Consider the following 20,852-nt stretch of genomic DNA (forward strand, 5'->3'; position numbering starts at 1 on the left):
CTATTCTCCTGTTGGGCAGAGACCAAGGTCCAGTTGCTGTGATCTAAGCTAAAGGTTTTACAACCCCACTGTTATGATCCCAAGTTAAGCTCAAGAATATGTATCAGGGGCTTCTCTGGTGAGCCATTCATTCATTCATTCTGCATGCTTCCTACCCAAGAGCTACATGCGATGGCAGTAAATCCAGGGTCTCCTGGTCAAAGAAAACACATTTCTTTGAGTTCACTTGGCTTGGAGCCTTTTGTAAAGAGGCATAAAAATAGAAGTCCCAGAAGAATTTGAATAAGTTCAGTAGGCCACCAGCCTCCAAATCGGCCTGGTAGACTGCAGAAGGGATAGATAAATAGTAGTACGGTTAAATCTATTCCTGATAGCAAAAGGTGAAGAGTACATCATCCCTTAGTTGCTGGCCCAGAACAAAACACACAGAGAATGCCATTGCTCCATAAACCATTTTGTCATGGTTAAAGCTAAGCCAAAACAGGCGTTCTTAAAGCAGCCCTGGCAAGTACCTAGTGGGCCATGTGCTTTGAGTCTGGGCAAACACCCAAGTCACTTTGGGTATTTCCATTCCTTTGGAGTTCAGCCTTGAAAAAAAAAAGTTTCTGAAGGAGGTTCAGGAAGAGATGACCTTCTGAGGAAAGGGTCAAAGCACAGTGGTGTCCAGGAGTACTGCTTTGGCTAGGCAGGTGGCTCAAAAAACACCTGTGTGTTATTAGGGCCAATTTACATTCATGAGCCAGAGGGGAAATTAATTTTAGTCTTTTCTTAAATCAGCTAGGTGTAAAAATATATTATTAACTAACTGGTGGGCCTAATCTGTGAACTCCTGGCTGGCTATCTGACTGCTTTTAATTTAGTATGGGCCGTTTAAAAATTCCCCCACCACTTTTCCCAAATTGATAAGCAAACAGCCTCTTTCCATTTAATAATAGCAAAGGGTTTATTTAGAGGAATAAACTTAGGGATAAAGGCAACAAAAGCAAAATAGGACCTGACTAACTTCCTTTTAAACTTTCTTTCCTGCCTTTGCAGCCTGTTGCCTGAGGGTATTGCTGGCTGCTGCAGCCACTCCTTGCTCTGACTGGTTTGCCTTCAGTCCTCTCCAACTTTCTCAGTCCTCTCCCTTTCACTCTTTAACTTCTCTCTCTGTAGCAGCCCCTGCTTCTTTCCTTACTGTTGTGACCCCCAGTGTCTCTAGTGTCTCTCACTACATCTTCTCCACTTTCACTGTCAGCCCTCCTTCCACCTCTGGGCTTCCGAATAATAAACCCTTCTCTCTCACCTGAGCCACCCACTTACACCAAGCTAATTTGGTGGCCCTTCCAGGCCGCACTTAAGGCCGGCTTGGGACTTGAGGAAACCATGTGTACCATGCCCAGGGCTGGAGGGGATGCCCCCGCTGTGCACCCAGGGCTTCTGCATGGGCTGCACCAGGGGCGGCCGAGGCAAGCCCAGGATCTCCAGGTCCTATCCCCTCAGGGCGGAAGGAGCTGGGGCTTTCTGAAGCCCTCCAGGTGGGCCAGCTGCCCTGGAGGCTCCAAGGCCCATGGGACTTCTTAGCTTGGCTACTGAAGTGGAGGGGGAGGGGCGCAAGCCCGTTCAGGGTTTCTGAGGCTAATTTCAGTCCCTCACATAGGTAACTAAGTACTGATCTGTAAACTGGGGACATAAAGGAAAAAGACCTAAAAGAGAATGTAACAAATTTTGTATTTTAACTAGCCACTAACTAGCTGTGTGACAGTGGTTAAGTTAGATCCCATCTAAGCTACAGTTTGCCTATCTGTACAAAGAAGTTGGAATACATGTTTTATATGTTGTTGTTGTTGAGTTATTTCAGTGGTGTAGGACTTCTTGTGACCCTATTTGGGGTTTTCTTGGCATATCAGTGATTTGCTCCCATACCTCTCTCCAAACTCTTCCTCCTTCTCCTCACCTGTTGCACTGCCAACCTTAGCACCTTAGCAACCTCCCTCCTTGGCTCATTGGTGACTCCCTCCATGGGACCACCATTTTAGGAAAGACCTCAGATAGATTTCACCTCATTCTCACCTGAACACTCTCTCAATTCCTCCTTTTTCCACTGATGCATGGATTGATGTGGACACCCCTCCTTCCCACCCCCTTCTAGGACTGCTGCAGGAATTGTCTTCCTCTAAGAGGAATGTAAACTCCCTAAAGTCCGGACTGTTGTGCTTATTTATGTTTGTATTCCTCTTCTCAACAATTCTTGGGAACTCAGCACATTACTCTGTCAGAGTAAAGAAACAGAGGCAGAGATGCCAGAAATATCTGAGAAACATGGTTTTCATTTCTATCATTGGGAACTCTGTTTTCCTTCCCAAGTAAGGATATCCAAATCATCTTGATTTGGGGGTTTTTTACTATTCACATATACATTTAAGGCTTGGCATACCCAATTTTCATTAGACCCAAATTTAGGCCAAAGGACTGAACAATTTCTAATTTGTCTCCCAAAGGGCTGTCTTTGGGAATTTGGGGGAGGTATACTTTCTTCCTTTTCTGTATCACTAGAGGTGGCATTCCTCATCTTTAATGAACCCTTTGAATTCTTGGGAACCACCCCCACCTGGCATACTTCTTGGCATCTCCTGGCACATTGCTTGGCACACCCAGTGCTTACGGACTCCAACCACCTGGCACACTGTTTGGCTCCCTGGTTGTTACACCTGGCACTTACAGACTCAAACAGCCTGGCACCCTGGTTGGCACACCTGGCATCTACAGACTCTAACCGCCTGGCACCCTAGTTGGCACACCTGGCACCTATGGACTCTAACTGCCTGGTACCTTGGCACATCTGGTACCTACAGACTCAAACCTCCTGGTACCTTGGCACACCCAAAACCAAGAAAGAGAATCCAGGAACCCCAGGATCCTGCATTAGGAGTGAAAAGCTGTTCCAGTGAGAGATGCCACAAATGCCCCATGCTGTTCAAAGCTTTATCTAACAAATTATTTAACATAACAAAACATTCTATAAGTTACCCTCCTCTACTTCTCTTGAAACAGACTTGAGATGTTAAAAACTTCCCCAAGCCACCTGCAAAGGAGTCCATCAAGTTATACTCCTATACCCTTCTAATTTAATATAAGACAATTAAGAATAGAATTTTCATCTGTGTTTCATAAAGAATCTAATACCATTGGTACCAGATGCCATGGCCAAATTCAACATTGTGTTTATCGTGCCACCTGGGATGATCATGGGGGTTACCATAAAAGAACAAAAGTTGCCAAGCCTCATGGAATACAGTGCAAGGGAAACTGAGTCCTCCCTCCCAGTGGATAGTTGGCACCTTGTTTGCTCAGATCTGATAACTCAGAATAAAGGCAATTAATGTAAAAGAATGAAAATCTCTATGAATAGAAAAATTTTATCTCAATCAATGAGGAGGAAGGCTATATAGGTACAATTTCTTACACAAAAGCTGCAGCGAAAGCTTTCAGTTAATCAATAAACTCAAACAGTATTTAACCCTTAGCAAAATCATAAAACCAATTTACAATAGCATGCAACAATTGCTAAATCTCACAAAAGTTGCAAGCCAAATAATAAAGTTTTCTTAATATATCAATAAGTCCAGATTAAAATAGCAAGATCCCTTTCACACTTTAGTGCAGCAATTTGGATGCCCTAGTATTAATTTCTTTGCAACAAATTAACTCTCAAATAGAAAGAGCCTTCTAAATGCCACAAGTATTATATACACATTACTTTCTCTTTTCTAAGAAAAGGCACTGAATTCACACTCCCCTTTCCAAAACAAATGAATTGCCTGGGGCCAACTGATCTTTGTTAATCCCAGACTTTTTTTTTTTAAGCAAAGAAACCCATTTATCCAAATCAGTAGCAAAACAGAAATCAAAGAAGATATACATAGGAGAATATATACCAGATAACACAGAGTAAAGGAGCTCTCCCATTGGGAGCAAGATAAGAAAACTCAACCAAGAGAGAGTGTCCTTGATCTCTTCCAACAGAAAACTCTCTCCAGTCTTTAATGTAGCAATCTGGGAATAGGGACATAGTGGAGACTTTCAGCTCTTCTCTTGTCTTCTCAGAGTCTGTTTCTTCAGAAACCTGAAGTAGGGTCAACTTCTTCCTTCTTTTTTTTTTTTCAGCAACAAAAATTTATTTTATTTTCCAGTTACATTACATGTAACTTACAGGGTAGTTTTCAACATTCATTTTCATAAGATTTAGAGTTCCAAATTTTTCTCCCTCCCTCCCTCCCTTTCCTCCCCCCTCCACAAGATCGCAACCTCATTATATATGTACAATCCACAGGTGTTCTTTTTATCAGTTCTTTCTATAGGGGTGCATAGTAAGCTTCCTCATTAGTTCCTTGGGATTGTCTTGGATCATTGCATTGCTGAGAGTAGTTAAGTCATTCACAATTGCTCATTGAACAATACTGCTGTCACTATGCACAATGTCCTCCCAGCTCTGCTCACCTCACTATACGTTGATGTTCATTAGTCTTTCCAGGTTTTTCGGGGATCATCCTGTTTGTCATTTCCTGTAGCACAATACCATTCTGCTACAATCATATAACACAGCTTTTTCCATCATCCCTCAGTTGATGGACATTCCCTTGATTCTCAATTCTTAGCCTCCACCAGGAGTTGCTATAAATATTTTTTGTACAATTTTCCCCCTCTTCTCTTTTTCATGATTACTATTGTTAACTGTTTCCCTTCCATCCTATTTCCTTCCCAATGATATTTATTCTATTATCCATCTTCTTTGATCCTATCACTCTTCAAAAGGGATTTGCTTCTGTCTGTCCCCTCCCCCACTCTGCCCTTCCTTCTTTTGCCCCTCTCTCTTTATCCCCTTCCCCTCCTACTTTCCTGCAGGGTTAGAGAGATTATTCCTCCCAATTGAATGTGTACATTATTCCCTCCTTGAGCCAATTCTGATGAGAGTTAGGCTCATTTACTGCCCAGATTAAACAGATTACTACACCCAGTTGGGTGTGTGTGTTAGTCCCTCCTTGAGGCAGCTCTTATGAGTTTAAGGTCTTTGAGCCTTTTCTGATGAGTGTAAAATTCATTTACTGCCCTGCTCCTCTCCCATCTCTTCTCCCATTCCATAAGCCTTTTCCTGTTACTTTCATGTAGGATTTCACTTCTGCCCTTCCCTCTCCCCCAGTGAATTCCCTTCACCCCTCAATTTAACCCTAAAGATGTCATCATCTAGCTAAGTGACACAGTGGACAAAGCATCCTCCCCTGGACCCAGGGGGATCCTAGCCAAAACCCAGTCTCAGACACAAGACAGTTGCCCACTGTAGGACCCCAGGGTCTTGTACTTGAAAGTCAAATTTGCCATTCAGTTCAGGTCTTTTCATCACAAATATCTCAAAGTCTTCTTTTTCATTAAAGTCCCATTTTTTTCCACTGAAAGATAATGCTGAGTTTTGCTGGGTAGATGATTCTTGGTTGTAATCCCATTTCCTTTGCCCTTTAGAATATCATATTCCATGCCCTCTGGTCCTTTAATGTAGTAGCTGCTAGATCTTGTGCTCTCCTGACTGGGGCTCCACGGTACTTGAATTCTTTCTTTTTGGCAGGTTGCAATATTTTTTCCTTGACCTGAGAGCTCTGGAATTTGGCTATAATATTCCTAGGAGTTTTCCTTTTGGGATCTTTCTGGAGGTGATCGGTGGATTCTTTCAATTTCTATTTTAGCTTCTTCTTCTAGAATTTCAGGGCAATTTGACTCTTGAAGGACCTATGGGCCTCCCCCACCTTCTCCAAGCAAACCCTTTTGTTTTTTTAATGGACATAGTTTACCTGAGAAGTTACCTGGGGCAAATTAAAAGAACCCTCTCCCCAGGAAACCAAACCAAAGGACAGACACTCCCAAAGAGATAAAGAGTAACTCCAGGACCACCACCCTTTCACTCCAGTCTCCCCCACCCCCAGGGATGACAAGATTAGGCTGCTGTCCCCATGGTGTGAGGGGGAGAGAGAGATGACCTGAGGGATCTGGAGCTGCCCCTCACCCAAATTCCCTCAGCCACCACCAGTGGGGGATGGCCCTCCCCCAACAAGGTAACCCTTCAGTCAGATGATGACCCCACCGGAAGATGACCCCCCCCCCCCCCACACACACACACAAATGCCTGCTCATCTCCTACTCAGGGAGAAAGGCATCCCAGAGAGCCACACCTCTGTACCATGGTCTCTTCTGAGATGAAATTCAGGGACCTCTCTCCTGGCTTTCCCCCTCAAACAAAACATTATACTAAACCCCAATAACATTTTGCTCTATCCTCACAATCCTGGGAGGTAAGCTTTCATTCATAAATTCACCCAATACCCCTGCGAAAGATGTATAGCAGTGACTCCCCACCATGAGCCTTTTCCTTCCTCCACACAGCAGTCCCTGTTTTGATAAATTCTTACCCCCTTGGTGAGCATGCTCCACCCTGGCATTTGGACGTCCCTGCTGAGTTCCTGGGACTCAGGAGTTGGGGCAGCTAGTGGGTGCCCCAAAAGGGGGCTCACAGGCCCTGTTTTATACCCTAGTCCCTAACTCGAGTGGACCCTCCCCTTTTTCATCACTGGTCCAATTACTCAAGGTTTACAATCTACGTGCAAAAAACTAGCTAATCAGAACCCAGTATTTCCACCCCTTCTCCTTGTATGGGCATAACTCAGGAGTGGACCTTATACTTCCTTATATGGACACAACTCTGGATTGGATCTTATTGAGACCAGGGCTCCTTGAACCATGTGACCTTGCTAGCCTGAAGGGGAGGAGGGGATCTGAGACCTTTGTCCTACAAACAGGTCAGGAGGAGTATGACTGACTGTTATATCCACATTGAGAGGAGACAACTACCCATTTTCTCACAAGGAACTTGAGGTTAAATGACTTGCCCAGGGTCGCCTAGCTAGTAAGTGTCTGAGGCCAGTCTAGTCTCAGCACTCTATCCACTGGACAAGGTAGCTACTTATCTATCTCACATTTTTTAATCATCTAACTCAAATCATTTAACCCACTGGTATCTCCTCAATTTCAACTGATTAGCAATTACCATCGATTAGCTTTAACAGCAAGATATGTACTGAGAAAGGGCAGCTAGATGGCACAGTGGTTAAAGTGCTGGTCCTGGATTCAGGAGTACCTATCAAATCTGGCCTCAGACACTTGACACTTACTAGCTGTGTGACCCTGGGCAAGTTACTTAACCCCCATTGCCCCACCAAAAAAAAAAAAAAAAGATATGTACTGAGAAGAACAGGAGTAAAAATACATCCTTACCACCTACCTGGGACACACATTTCTTCACAAGCTTTCCAGTTCTAACATTCTTCTCACCAGAGGCTGCATAGAAAATGGCCTTCAGGTACCATGTGCTCATCGCAGGTAGCTGTTTCTGCAGGTAGGTATTTTTGCTACTTACTCCATGGAAAAACCAAGGAGAAAGAGAGAGGGGGCAGTTACTCCCTTTTTAAAGGTCACTAAGTCATCATTGGTCCCTCCTGGTCAGCCACCAATGAGGGGATTACCTCTTAAAGTTCCAGCCCTTGGACACATGGCTAGAAGGCTCCAAAGGCTCTGTCATCTTCCGACACTCTACCACTAAACTAGCATTAGAGGAATTATGCCCCCAAAGTTACTTAACTCTGGATGTCCTTTGATCCAGAAATAGAGTTTAGGCATATTTCTCAAAGACATCAAGGAAAGAAGAAAAGGTCCTAACTGTACAAAAATACATGGGCTCACTGAGTCTTAGGGCAGTTGTAAGCTTTTAATAGGTAAGCATTAAGGGGAGGGTGGGAATCCAGAATGGCCATTTAGAGAAGATGGGATTTTCACTGGGAGGTGAAGAAAGTCAAGGAAACTTTGGAGTTTTAATAGCTTAAAATTCCCACAAGACTTTTGGGACCCTGTGCATTTGTAGCAGCTCTTTTTGTAGTGACAAAGACTTGGAAATTAAGCAGGTGTCCTCCTTTGAGGAATGGCTAAACAATTATGGTATATGATGAATGCAATGGAATATGACTGTTGAAAGAAATGAAGGAGACAGTCTCTTAAAGACCTTGGAAAACTTGGATGAACTGACACAGGGTGAAATGAGCAGAACATACCAACAATATTGTAAAAATGAACAATCCTGAAAGATTTAAGAACTTTTGGATAATTACTGGTACAAGTCTAATCTGTGGAACTCCATTTTCTGTTTTATTTGGCTGAATGGCTTTACTCTCCCTTGTTAATTTGTGATGGTCTTTTGGGTGACCACTGTTTGGTGGGAAGGAGTCCAACTGGCAACTGTAAGCTAAGGGCTAGTAACCAGGGAAGTAGTTTTTGTTCCAAACCTACTATAACTCTAGAACAGAAATATTTAGGGGAAAAAGAGATATAAAACTTGCCTAATATCCCCCTTGGAGATAGATGAGAGAAGGTTCAAGTAAGTACCCAATCCAGAGTTCTTTTTCCGCTTCCCAAAGGATAGAGAGATGGGCCTGGAGTGAGAAAGATTTGAATTCAAACCCTGCTTCAGACACTTACTAGCTCCTTGGAATAGGGATGGTTTTTTCCCCTTTTCTCTATATCCTCAGCATTTAGCAAAGTTCTTGGCACATTATTATTAGTTCTGTTATTAGAACTATTATATCTCAAAGTCTTAGATGTATGTGGATTTTCTCTCCATAAGGCCACAAATCAAATCTTTTGGGACATAAATGGACCAGCTAAGTAGAATTCACAAGCATTTAATCCATGTTTGAGCCTCCTTCCCCTTATCTGACACAAGCCTCTCTTTGATATAAGGTTAGACAGTCCACATTAACTTGTATGTTTTCTGATTGCTACCCTTTTAACATCATTTTTGGAAGCTGTATTTCAACCACTAAAAAACATTTGGTCCTGAGGCTCCATGATTTTCACCAGTTCCCCAAATGTTCTTTAGGTCTCCTTTGCAAATGAAAGGGAAGGAAGAAAGAAAAGAAGAAAGGAAGGAAGGAAGGAAAGAAGGAAGGGAGGGAGGGAGGAGAGAGGGAGAAAGGAAAGGAAGGAGGAAGAGAAGGAAAGAAGGAAGGAAAGAAAAACCTTAGGAGGCACCATGACAAGGCATTGTCTTGTGGGGGGCAAATGATTTAGTAAATGGGTCAGGAAAAATGATTATACTATTTAAATCCAACCTTATGTTGTCCACTTCCAGAATGTCTCTTGACCCAGTTGTTATTCTTTGTCCTTTGTGCTCAAAGAGGACCAATGACATCAGGAGGGTGATGTCTTGACTTGCAAGTGAACTGCATTTAAGTGAGGCAGGGCTGTGCAAAGTCATCAGCCTCACTCTCTCCTCCAGAGTCATTGGATTCCAGTGGCAAGACACAGGTTAGGACAACTCTCTTGGAATACCCGAGATGGCTATAAGACATTTTCAATTCCCTCAGGCCTCAGATTTACCCAAAGCATCCTTGTTTTGGGTTACAGGAACTACTGAGGGGTTCACCCTGTAAGGGGCTAAAATTCTAGCTAGTCTGTCTAAAATCTAATGAGTGGTCACCAATAAATTATAAGCTTTAGCAAGAGTATTTAAGTGTTTAAGTATTTATTAAAGAGCATTAGGATCAGAGAGAAAGGTAAAAATCTAACTATTTCTAAGAGACCCCATCATCCTACCCACCATGGGGAGGTCAAGAACCAAAAGAGGAAAAATACCCCTGCTAGCGTCTACTTCCTACTTTGTGTCCTCCTCCCCAAAATGGGAGGCTCCTCAAGTTGAATGGCTGGTAGCTTTGATAGACAGTACCCACGAGGAAACATCGCTTCCTGACACCAAGGACCTTGACCACATGGCTTGCCCTCAGAAGCCTTCTCCTCATGGCAGAGCTTTCCTACAGTAGCTCTCCAGCAGGTGGAGTCATTCCAATTGTTACAACCCCAAGCTTCTGTTTTGGGTTACAGTTACTCATACCTATCCAAATCTACCTTGCTTTCAGGCTGCCTTCTCAACAAAGTTGCTTAATTTCATAAGTTCTTGTGTGGGAAACCCTTGTTAAAATCTTACATAACATAAATCTTCCAGAACATTGAGAGAGGGAGCCACACCTCCTTTCCGGCTCGATCTCCTCTACAAAATGACCTAATAAATTTCTTTCTAAAACTATTTCAGATTTTGGGGTAGAAGACAGCAGTCTTCTACCTCAATTCTTTGTTCCTCGTTGGCAGTTACTCTATCTTATTATACTCAACATTTTCCAGAGCCCTAGATTCCATTCTCAACTTACTGTCTGTGACCTTGGGTAAGTCACTCAACCTCTATGAAGCACGGTTTCCTTATCTGTGAATAGTGATAATATATGTATGTATAATAATTAAACCACTAGTGATGGGACTTTTAAAAGAAATACAATTTTATGTGGACCACAGAATTTTAGAGCTGAAGGGAATTTTGGAGATCATCTAAGCCCTCAAGGGGCTAACATTCTACAAGGAATGGGTAGGTGTAACACATACACAAATAAGTCATAGCACAAGGAGAATTGAGGAGGAAAACAGCACCAACTGGGTATATGTGGGAAGCCTTCATGGGGGAGGTAGTATCTTGGCTGAGCCTTGAAGGAAGAGAAGGATTCTAAGATGTGACTATGAAGCGGGAGGGTACTCCAGGGCATGGTGAATGGCTTACGTAAATACAGGATGGCAGGAGATGGGAGATAGAATATAGTCCAGCTCTTCCAGAATGTAGAATTCATATACAATAGATTTAGAGATAAAAGAGACTGGATAGTCCATCTAGTCCAGTAACCCTATTTCTCGGGGAAGAAACTAAATTCCAAAGAAAGTAAGAATATTGCCCAAATGGTGACTTTGTCAGGGGTAAAATTTGGGGTTTTGGGGGGGTTTGTTTTTGTTTTGTTTTTTTTTATTAAGGCAATTGGGGTTAAGTGACTTGCCCAGGGTCACACAGCTAGTAAGTGTTAAGTGTCTGAGGCCAGATTTGAACCCATGTCCTCCAATTCCAAATCAGGAATCAATAAGCACCTATCCAGTACTTGCTATGTATGTGCCAGCCTCTGGGGAGAACAAATAGTTAAACTCGAAAAGCACTTGAAATGTTATTGAAATGTTTTATTGATCCCAACAACTAGCTGGTGAGTTAGCTACTATCAGATGAAAGAGGTCGAGTCCCACAGCTGGTGAGTGCTTAGGGCCAGGAGTTGAACCTAAGTTCAAATTCCAAGTCAGTCACTAGCATTTATTAAGAGCCTACCCCTCCTGTGCCTGGCATTGTGCTAGGTGCTGTTCACCGTTCTCACTATTCCATCCCCTAACTTCCTCCTACATCCAATCAATCACAGAGGAAATAATCCCTTTGCACGAGGAGTATGAGCTCCAAATACAGCATACTTCCCACTGTAATAATAGTAACAGTATTTAGGCAAGCTTTAAGATCACGGGGTGCTTTCCAAGTATTTAATTTCATCCTCCCTGAAACCCCGGGAGGCATGTGGTAGTGGCTCCATTTCGCAGATGAGGAAACAGAGGCAGGAGCAGCTAGCTGGCGCAGTGAATAAAGTACTGGCCCTGGATTCAGGAGGACCTGAGTTCAAATCCAGCCTCAGACACTTGACACTTACTAGCTGTGTGACCCTGGGCAAGTCACTCAACCCTCAATTGCCCTGCCAAAAAAATAAAATAAATAAAAAAACGGAAGTAGAGGCAGACCACAGGTTGTGATTTGCCCAAGGGTCACTCATGAAGTGTTCGAGGCTGATCTGGAACCAAGGAATTGGCCACTCTAGGCCCGGCACCACGCAGCGACCGGCGTCCTTTAGGAAGAGGAGGATTATACAGAAAGGGTGCAGAGGTCGGCGGGGGAGCCAGACGGTCACTCTTCAGGCAGGCAATAGGGAGCCTTCAAGGCTCTGGAGCGGAGAAGGACACGTCGGATCCGCGCTTTAGAAAGGTGCTCTGGCAGCGGGGTGGCCGATGCCTAGGGTAGGGGCAGAGCCCCGACGAGGGCTCGGTTTGGGGCCGGGCCAGTGGAAGCGGGGGAGGGCGCGGACCAAGAGGTGGAATTTTTGATCAACTCCCAGATAATCGAGGTAAAGTGGAAAAGATAATGTGATCAATTCATCAACGAAAGGGACTGAGGGCATAGCTCAGAAAGGGCGGGACGACCCCTCCCAGGGGTCTAAGTCACATGACGTCATAAGACGGACATCCGTCCCGCAGGACAGCTCCCTAGCTCTGGACTCACCCGGCGAAGACAAAACCCTGCCCTCTAGCTTCCGGGTAACGCGGATCTTGAAGAACGCCAAGGGCGCGCTTGCGCAAAAGCGAGGTCTTTTGCGCAGGGGGCGGGCATCCCCGGGGAGCGGGGCGGGGTCACGCGGTGACGTTGACGGCTGCGGAGTCGCAATGCACCAATCGACGGGCTCTTGGGCGCAGTGACGTTGCGGACGCCGTCACCGTGACGCCGGACGAAGGGCACAGATTTTAGGGCGGGGAGGACGTTCGGTCTCTGTGAGCCGCAGCCTGCCGGAGCGGACGGACGGTTGTGTCTCCGCCATCTTAGGTGAGCGGGCGGCGCCGGAGGCAGGCCCGGGTCGTCGGCCCGCAGCCCCGGGGCCTCGGTGCGGGGCGCGGGGCTGTGGGGCACGGGGAGGGCCGGACGGGGGCGGGTAGGGTGGGCGCACGCGGCCGGAGCGACGCCGGTGGGGCCCTCGCGGGCTTCCGTCGGCTCAAGCGCGGCCTCGCGGCCCTTCTTTCCTCAGGAGGATGTATTCGTCCGTGGCGCACCTGGCGCGCGCCAACCCCTTCCACGCGCCGCACCTGCAGCTCGTGCAGTATGAGGCCGACCCCAGCCCCGCGGGCTCCCCGGGCGCGCCCCGCCGCCTCCGCCCGCGCAGCCTGGCCGCCGCCGCCGTGGAAGGTGAGACGCCCGGCCCGGCCCTGTGACCTTGGGCAGGTCATCCGGCCGCGCCCGCCCCGGACGCAGGGAGCACAGGCTCGGAGCGGGAAGGGGGCTCGAGGCCCGCCGGCTCGACCCCGGCACTCTAAAGACGGGGAAACTGAGGCAGGGCGAGACTTGGCCCGGGAGGTGAAGGGAGGCTCAGAAGACGGCCGGCCCTGCCTCCTCGTGTGACGGGAGGGGAAACTGAGGCAGCGGAGGTTCCGGGCTCGGAGATTGACAGCTGGAAGGCACCGAGGCTGTGGCGAAGCGCTGGGCGCTGTACCGAGCGTGCGGGCCTGCCCTCCAGCAGCTCCCATTCTAAGCGGGGAAGCCGCGTGTGGGGAAGTGTTAGGAGAGGTCCCAGGTCGTGGGGGGGCACTAAGGACTCGGGTCTCTGAAGGAGCAAGGTGAATGCCCAAGGGCAGACGGCCAGCGGCCTCTGAGGGCGTCTTCAGCTTTCTCCAGTCGCTTCAGGGAGGTCCTTTATCAGTTTATTTCCTAACCATTCTTTGTATCTCCTCCCACCTACAAGCACTGAAATAGACTGGATAGGTACTTGATAGACTTGGAAAATGTCAGCAGAAGGCAGTGGGTAGGGCTCTGGACTTGTAATCAGGGAGACTTGAATTCAGATCCAGCCTCTGATACGGGCTGTGTGACCTTGGGCAAGTCACCTAACCTCTGCCTCAGTTTCCTCATTTGTAAGATGGGGATAATATCAGCACCAGCTTCCCATGGTAGTCAAGAAGACTGTAGGAGGAGATAGTATTGATAGGGTTCAGCTTGTAAGTAATCAATAAATTTCCACACAATTGGTGGCTAAGTAATAGCCACATAAGACTTTTTTTTCCCATTGCTGTAATTTCCTAGTAATCCTCCCGTTCCATAGGAACTCTTTTAAATGTAATAAAGTAAGCTTGAACTATGCCAGGCATTTGAAAGGCTGTCAGTACAAGCATTGGAGTCAGGAAGACCCAGGGTCATCCCTCCTGACAGATTTCCACTGTGACCTTGAGCAAGTCCTGGGCCATTCTCTAAAGATGAGAAAGCACGGGCCTGCTTTTGTGGTGCTCCACTTGGCATTCTCTGCACCAGTAACACTCTATGCCCTTGAAGTACCAAAACTACTTGAACCAAACAGGTATTGGTTGGAGCCATGCTAGCCCCTGACGGTCCAGGCATTTATTAAGTGCCTACTGTGTATGTATCAGGCACCGTGCTGAACTGAGAGAGAATACAAGAGACCAAGGACAAGAGTCCCTGTCCAGAAGGAGCTCAGTGTAATGGGGGGAAACAACAAGCAAATAAGTGAGTACAAACAAGGTGTGTAGACAGGATAAATTGAAGATAGTCTCAGAGGAAGCACTGGGATTGAGGGCTGGAAAAGGTTTCTTGAAGCAATGGCCCTTGTGGCAAAAAAAAACTTATACAAGAAAGAAAAATCATCTTTTCCTCTGCTCAAGGAAAATTTGCTCTAAGTATAGATAGGCAAAGCAAAGCAAACCTATAGGTAGGTCTGACCTTATTCATTTCTGACAAGAGGAGGGAACTAAGATTTATTCTGAGCCCAGAGTTATTTAGCATGAGGTCGTTGTTTTGTAGCAATAAGATAATTGATCTTAGCCCTTTGTTGAAATGGATGTTGGACTCTTAATTGTGTTTTAAATCCCTCTAGAGCTTCTGTGACAACCTTAAACCAGCAGGGAGAATTAGCCCCTGGAGTGGATCCGTAACTACTGGCCTTCTCTTCCTTGCATCCACTCTTTCTGCTTTTTTGCTAAATAGACCTACCTAGATTTTTTCCATATCATTTCTAGTTAAATATTTTTGTGCAAGATCATGTATACAGATTGTAAGAGTAAACAGTGGGGTGAAGCATCTTTTGTGCTAGACACAGTCTAGTTCAATTTCTCTTTGGGAGTTGCCTATCTTAAGCTCCATCAGTTTCTGACTTTTGGAATAGTAAAGCTGACTTGACTAGTATTTAAGAATCAAATACCTTGATATTCATACTGTTGAATCTTTATTGCTGACTTTGGATGTCAAATGTCTAATCTTTGTCACTCAGTTATCAATTGGGGTAAAGACTGTTTTCATAAATGTAGCATATTGGTCAAATTAGGCAGTTAGGATTCTGCATAGAACTATTTTCTATCACTTGCAATGTTGTGGTGTCTGGAGAAAAAAATTCCTTTTTTTTTTTCTTTAAATGAAAACAGAGCAGTATAGCTGTGAATATGGATCTGGCAGATTCTTTATCCTTTGCGGCCTCGGAGGAATCATTAGCTGTGGCACAACACACACAGCAGTGGTTCCCTTAGATCTGGTTAAGTGCAGAATGCAGGTTGGTTTGGCATGTTGGACTCCAGTCCATCCTTGCTGCATGGCTATGAGAGTGGTCAGTGTGGGCCTCTACTAACAAGCTGTGTGCAATCCTAATTGGCCAGAAGGTAAGTTGCTCTCTAGTAACATGAGTTTTTCTATTAAAAAGCATGGTGTGTCTTGTTTCTGCTACAGAATACAGTTGTGAATATGGCTCCATGAAGTTTTATGCGCTCTGTGGCGTTGGTGGGGTCTTAAGTTGTGGCCTGACACACACTGCTGTTGTACCCCTCGACTTAGTGAAATGCAGGATGCAGGTTTGTACTAAATTGGCTCTGTGAAAGGCTTTGGGATTTTTGTGCCAAGATGATCAATACCATAAAATGCTTTAAAAGCAAGGAAGAAAATAGGAGAAAAAATAAAATTCTGCTGTTAATTTGAATATTCATTATGCAAGATGAAAATGTTCAAAATAATTTTTTTTCTTGCTTGGTCTCAAAAAGTTTAACATCCACTGATAAGTAAAAGTGTTATTTTTTTACTTGGGGTGTTTGAAACCTGTCAGATTCCTTTTAAGGAACAGTTTGGAGAGGTGCCTTCTCTTTTATTGCCTCATCTTTTGGCTACCTTTTCCAACATAGCTGAAGTATCTTTTTGGTCATTTGGGTCCTTTTTCTTATCCCTAATCCTAGTTACCAGCTTCTGTGTTGTCCCTTTTATTTTAGCTGCATATGAAGTGTTACTTAGTCCAAGTTTTACTATATGGGATTTGCTTACTTATATTTTTGTAAAAGGGTTGACTTGATGTATTTAATGTACATAGGCTTTTTGTGTTTAATTTTTAAAAATCAAAATGATCAAGTGTTAATGAATTATTTAAAATTTATTTATCTCAAACAGGATTAGAAGTCCACTTACCTATAAGGGACAGAAAAAGAGAGAAAGGTGAAGTATTAGGAGTAAGAGGAAGGTGAAGTATTCTAGCACTGACAGTAATAGTGAGATAAGACCTTTTTGCACTAGATACATGTAAAGGTTCTTTAAAAGTGTGAACAATTCTCTTCACTGGCATACTGGTTTCTGTGTTTGTGGTGTGTTTAATAATAGAAGCACATTGTGTTTTAAAAATGAACCTTTTCACTCATTAGTTTTGAGTTCACAGTATTTTCAGCAGCTGAACTTTAGAACTGCTGGAATGTGTTCAAGAATCTCAACGTTTTTGCTGGCATATGTTCAAAAATACTTAGGGAATAGCTTAGTTTATTAATATTTGGATATGTTATGAAAAATGGTTTTCTTTGATAGGCTGTTGTGCAAATTATAGGATATTATTATAAATCTACTTTGTGCTTTTTAGCCAGCATTAAAAAATAATGCTCATAGTTAAGAAGTATTAGTCTAAGTATTATAGTGACTTACTCACTGCTTGAATTCAAGTCTCGTTCTTTCTAGTAACTTTACTTAATTATACAAGGATAACATGCCAATATTTCAGTGAGCTTCTAGTGAAAGTAAATTTTCTCTAGACGCACTGGGATCTTAGGGTTTAAGGTTTTTGGAGATGTTACATCTAACTTTATTTTGTGTGGCTTTTTAAGGTGGACCCCCAGAAATACAAGGGCATCTTTAATGGATTCTCCGTCACACTTAGAGAAGATGGTGTTCGAGGTCTGGCCAAAGGATGGGCTCCAACATTCATTGGCTACTCAATGCAGGGACTATGCAAGTTTGGTTTTTATGAAGTCTTCAAAGTGTTGTATAGCAACATGCTTGGTGAGGTAAATACTTTTAACTTTAAACATACATACACTAAACCATAAGTTTGGAACAGTTGTTAGTTTTACAAAATCAGAAACTGAAATTTAAAGATGTCATTTGCCCAAGGTCATAAACCTGGTTGGTGACAATCCAAAGTTATTTTTACTACCCCATGTTGCTTCTGCTTCCTGTGATAAATTTATGATCTTTGGCCTGGATAACCAGAAAAAACCTATGCCATGGTATATCAGAATGTACCCCAGATTGCCTACCAATATTTAGAGAATGGGAAAGTGATAAATTAGAAGTGTGATGGCATGTAACTTAGTGTCTTACCTGTCATAATAATGAGTCTAGCTTTTCCTGTACTTGTTTTCAAATGATAATTTAGAGGTAATATGAAAACAAGTGAGACAGTAAATCAAAGATGGCTTCTCTTCCACTCAATTTCTCATTTTGGTATTTCAGGAAAACACTTACCTCTGGCGTACGTCCTTGTATTTAGCTGCCTCAGCCAGTGCTGAATTCTTTGCTGATATTGCCCTGGCTCCTATGGAAGCTGCCAAGGTCAGAATTCAGACCCAGCCAGGCTATGCCAACACTCTGAGGGAGGCTGCTCCAAAAATGTTTAAAGAAGAGGGCCTCTTTGCGTAAGTGATTGGGCTAAATTCTGCACGTGGAATCTGTTTGCATGCTTTTCTGTTCTGTTCAGTCATTTTCCATTAGTTTAGGCAAATAAAATATGTAGCAGGTTCCTTAAAAACCTAAATTGAGCCAATAGTTTAACTACATTGACTACTAACAAAATGGACTTATTTTGAGTTTGTGACTCAGCAATTTAGGTAAGCTTTTGGGATGGAAAGACTTGGCCCTGAGGCTCAGCCTCAGATTGGAAGCCACTCAGAAGCAGGAGCAATAGCAGTGTGAGGATTTGAGTCCCTTTGTTCCTGAGCTCTCCAGTCTGCTCATCTAGAAAATGAGGCCAATACACTCTGCCTCACAGACTTATTGGGCAGTAATCCTCTTGTAAACCAGAAAGCTCTTCTTGAGTTATTAAGTAATTTTATATGCATTAACTTGTGCACAGTGCCAGGCACAAAGTAAGCAATTAATGCTTGTTGACTATGTATGTTTTTAAGCTTTGCGGATGCTTTTAAGATATAGTACTTTTAAATCTCTGAATCTCTATTTTGGTATTTGGGCCAGTCTGAGTTGTCACTTTAGAGATGGCTTGTCTAATTTTCATTTATATATTTAAAAAACCAAAAAACTAGATGATGTTTTAAGAGTTTACACTTCAGGTCAGGTGAGTAGCTAACATGCTTCCTTAGATCCACCTTTGTGGATGCCAACTCTTGTTCTGAGTTCTACTTGCTAACATTTGTTTCTTGTGGTTCCAGTCAAGAGGCATCCAGCAACTTTACCGGTTGTACTGTCAAAGGTGCTTGAGTCATTGGCATGTGAGATGAATATACCTGCATATTAGTCATACGTTCTGATAGAAATGGCAGCATGTCATTTTTTACTATCAGGACTTGACTGGTATGCGGACAGACTTTTCAATACAGAACTTTGGTTTTTTAAATGTAGGTTTCTATTACATTAACAGTTTGGGTCTTACAGATTCTACAAGGGCGTTGCTCCTTTATGGATGAGACAGATCCCATACACCATGATGAAGTTTGCTTGCTTTGAGCGCACTGTTGAGGCCCTCTACAAGTTTGTTGTTCCGAAGCCCAGGAGTGAGTGCACAAAGGGAGAACAGCTGGTGGTAACGTTCGTGGCAGGTTACATAGGTAAGAAGGGATTACGGTTCTTCAACTGCCTTTGAATAGCTATTTGTGGCTTTTGGTTATTGAATCCTAGTGTCATTGGGGTTTTGTATCAAGTAAACATTCCTTAGGTTTGAAACTCACCTTTATTTCTTCATATGACATTGGGGCAAGTTCTGTCCCCTCTAAATTAAGGAGATCAGACCTGGACCACTGATTACTTGCTTCTTTTTGCCAGATGAGCCCTCAGGAGCAAATATTTTTTTAAAAGATTGTCTTTGAGACTTCATTATTTTCTTTTTATTTTTATGGGGCAGGGAGGGTTAAGTGACTTTCCCAGGGTCACGTAGCTAGTAAGTGTCAAGTATTTGAGGCCGGATTTGAACTCAGGTCCTCCTGAATCCAGGGCTGGTGCTTTATCCACTGTGTCACCTAGCTGCCTGATTTCAGTACATTCTTAAAAATCATTGACACTCAAATAAAACTCTTATGGTTGTCACTTTGTAAATTAGACTTGTTAGTCTCTGCAGAGAAGTTACAAACTGGCAGTTGTACCTCTCCAGTAGACAGGGAGCCTAGGAGGGTGACGCTTGAGTTTTACATCTTCATAGTTGGTCTGTTTCTTCCTGCAACATTAACTAGATGACAACCCCCCCCCAAAAAAAAAAACAAACAAACAAAAACACCTTGGTTATGGTTATTAACTGTCCCCTTCTTCTAGCTGGTGTCTTCTGTGCTATCGTGTCTCACCCCGCTGACTCCGTGGTGTCTGTGTTGAACAAGGAAAAGGGCAGCTCGGCTTCCCAAGTCCTCCAAAGGCTCGGATTCAGAGGTAGAATTTTGTCCTTCTAGAGTTCTATCTAAACTCCTCCAGGGTTGAATTTCCCCCCATTTCAATGTGCTTTTCTGTGGTACTTTCACCAGGTGTGTGGAAGGGTCTCTTTGCCCGTATCATCATGATTGGCACCCTGACGGCACTACAGTGGTTCATCTATGACTCCGTGAAAGTCTACTTCAGACTTCCCCGCCCTCCTCCACCTGAGATGCCAGAGTCTCTGAAGAAGAAGCTTGGGTTGACCCAGTAGATGAATCAAGACTAACTATGGACTGAATCTGCTTGCTGACCAGTGTTGAGCAAATATAAAAGAAATTTTTCTATATTTGACTGTGTAGATTGTCTATTCCTGATGTAATTATCAGTTGTGCCCTCGCCTGATGCAAGGGTTTTAAAAATGTAACTTACAATAAAACAACTATTCGTGATTCTTGCCTTTTTGTGATCTGATTTTTGCTTTTATTTGAGATGACAAGATTTAATGAGTTTTTTTGTTATTAAATCTTTTTTCTTGTTACATAAAATGTTTTTGTTCACTGTACTTTGCATTAATTTCTCTTCCTAAATTTCTGGATCCTAATCCCTTGTCATTTTTTTTTCTTTTTGTTTGAGGGGCAATGGGAGTTAAATGACTTGCCCAGGGTCATACAGCTAGTAAGTGTCAAGTGTCTGAGGCCGGATTTGAACTCAGGTCCTCCTGAATCCAGGGCCAGTGCTTTATCCACTGCGCCACCTAGCCGCCCCCTGCAACTTTTTTTTTGTTTTGTTTTGTTTTGCAGGGCAATGGGGTTTAAGTGACTTGCCCAGGGTCACACAGCTAGTAAGTGTCTGAGGCTGGGTTTGAACTCAGGTCCTCTGAGTCCAGGGCCGGTGCTTTATCCACTGCACCACCTAGCTGCCCCTGCAACTTTGTTTTAAGAATTGCTTAGAGTCCTGAGAGAATTAGTCATTTGCCAGTTAAATCTACACACTCTAAGGAAAATTATTCCTGGCTGGAAGCAAGCCTGAGAGCATCCTTGCATCTTTTTCAGTCTGTCCTTTTCCATCCCAAAAGAAAAGCCAGGAAACCTGGGTTTCCTCTGGATCAACCTGCTGGGCCCAGGAATATGTTTCTTCACAATCCTGATGTTTAGCGTGCTATTTGGCAGATAGTGCTGCTTCTGTGCGGCTTGTGGGGAAATGGCGGATTAAAGTGTGCATGGATTTAGTGCCACCC

General features: G+C 43.9%; 1 protein-coding gene and 1 non-coding gene across 3 annotated transcripts; both read left to right on the plus strand.

Annotated features, from left to right (window-relative positions):
• The first annotated feature begins 12,430 nt into the window (after window positions 1-12,430).
• SLC25A3 (solute carrier family 25 member 3) lies at window positions 12,431-20,064 on the plus strand. 2 transcript variants are annotated; one of them, XM_043966432.1, is made up of 8 exons: window positions 12,431-12,571; window positions 12,771-12,928; window positions 15,169-15,293; window positions 16,870-17,049; window positions 17,498-17,679; window positions 18,653-18,825; window positions 19,523-19,633; window positions 19,726-20,064. In XM_043966432.1, exons 2-8 carry the CDS (start codon window positions 12,775-12,777, stop codon window positions 19,884-19,886), a joined length of 1,086 nt encoding a protein of 361 aa, XP_043822367.1. In that variant the 5' UTR covers window positions 12,431-12,571; window positions 12,771-12,774; the 3' UTR covers window positions 19,887-20,064. The 2 variants fall into 2 exon arrangements, with proteins under 2 accessions (XP_043822367.1, XP_043822368.1); XM_043966433.1 differs by lacking the exon at window positions 15,169-15,293 and adding an exon at window positions 15,467-15,588.
• On the plus strand, window positions 18,346-18,584 carry LOC122730261. Its single transcript, XR_006353452.1, has one exon. It is a non-coding gene; the product is annotated as a small nucleolar RNA SNORA53 (small nucleolar RNA).
• Window positions 20,065-20,852: the final 788 nt, after the last annotated feature.

Source organism: Dromiciops gliroides, chromosome 5, assembly GCF_019393635.1.
Source record: "Dromiciops gliroides isolate mDroGli1 chromosome 5, mDroGli1.pri, whole genome shotgun sequence".
In the NCBI taxonomy this organism is placed as follows: Eukaryota; Metazoa; Chordata; class Mammalia; order Microbiotheria; family Microbiotheriidae; genus Dromiciops; species Dromiciops gliroides.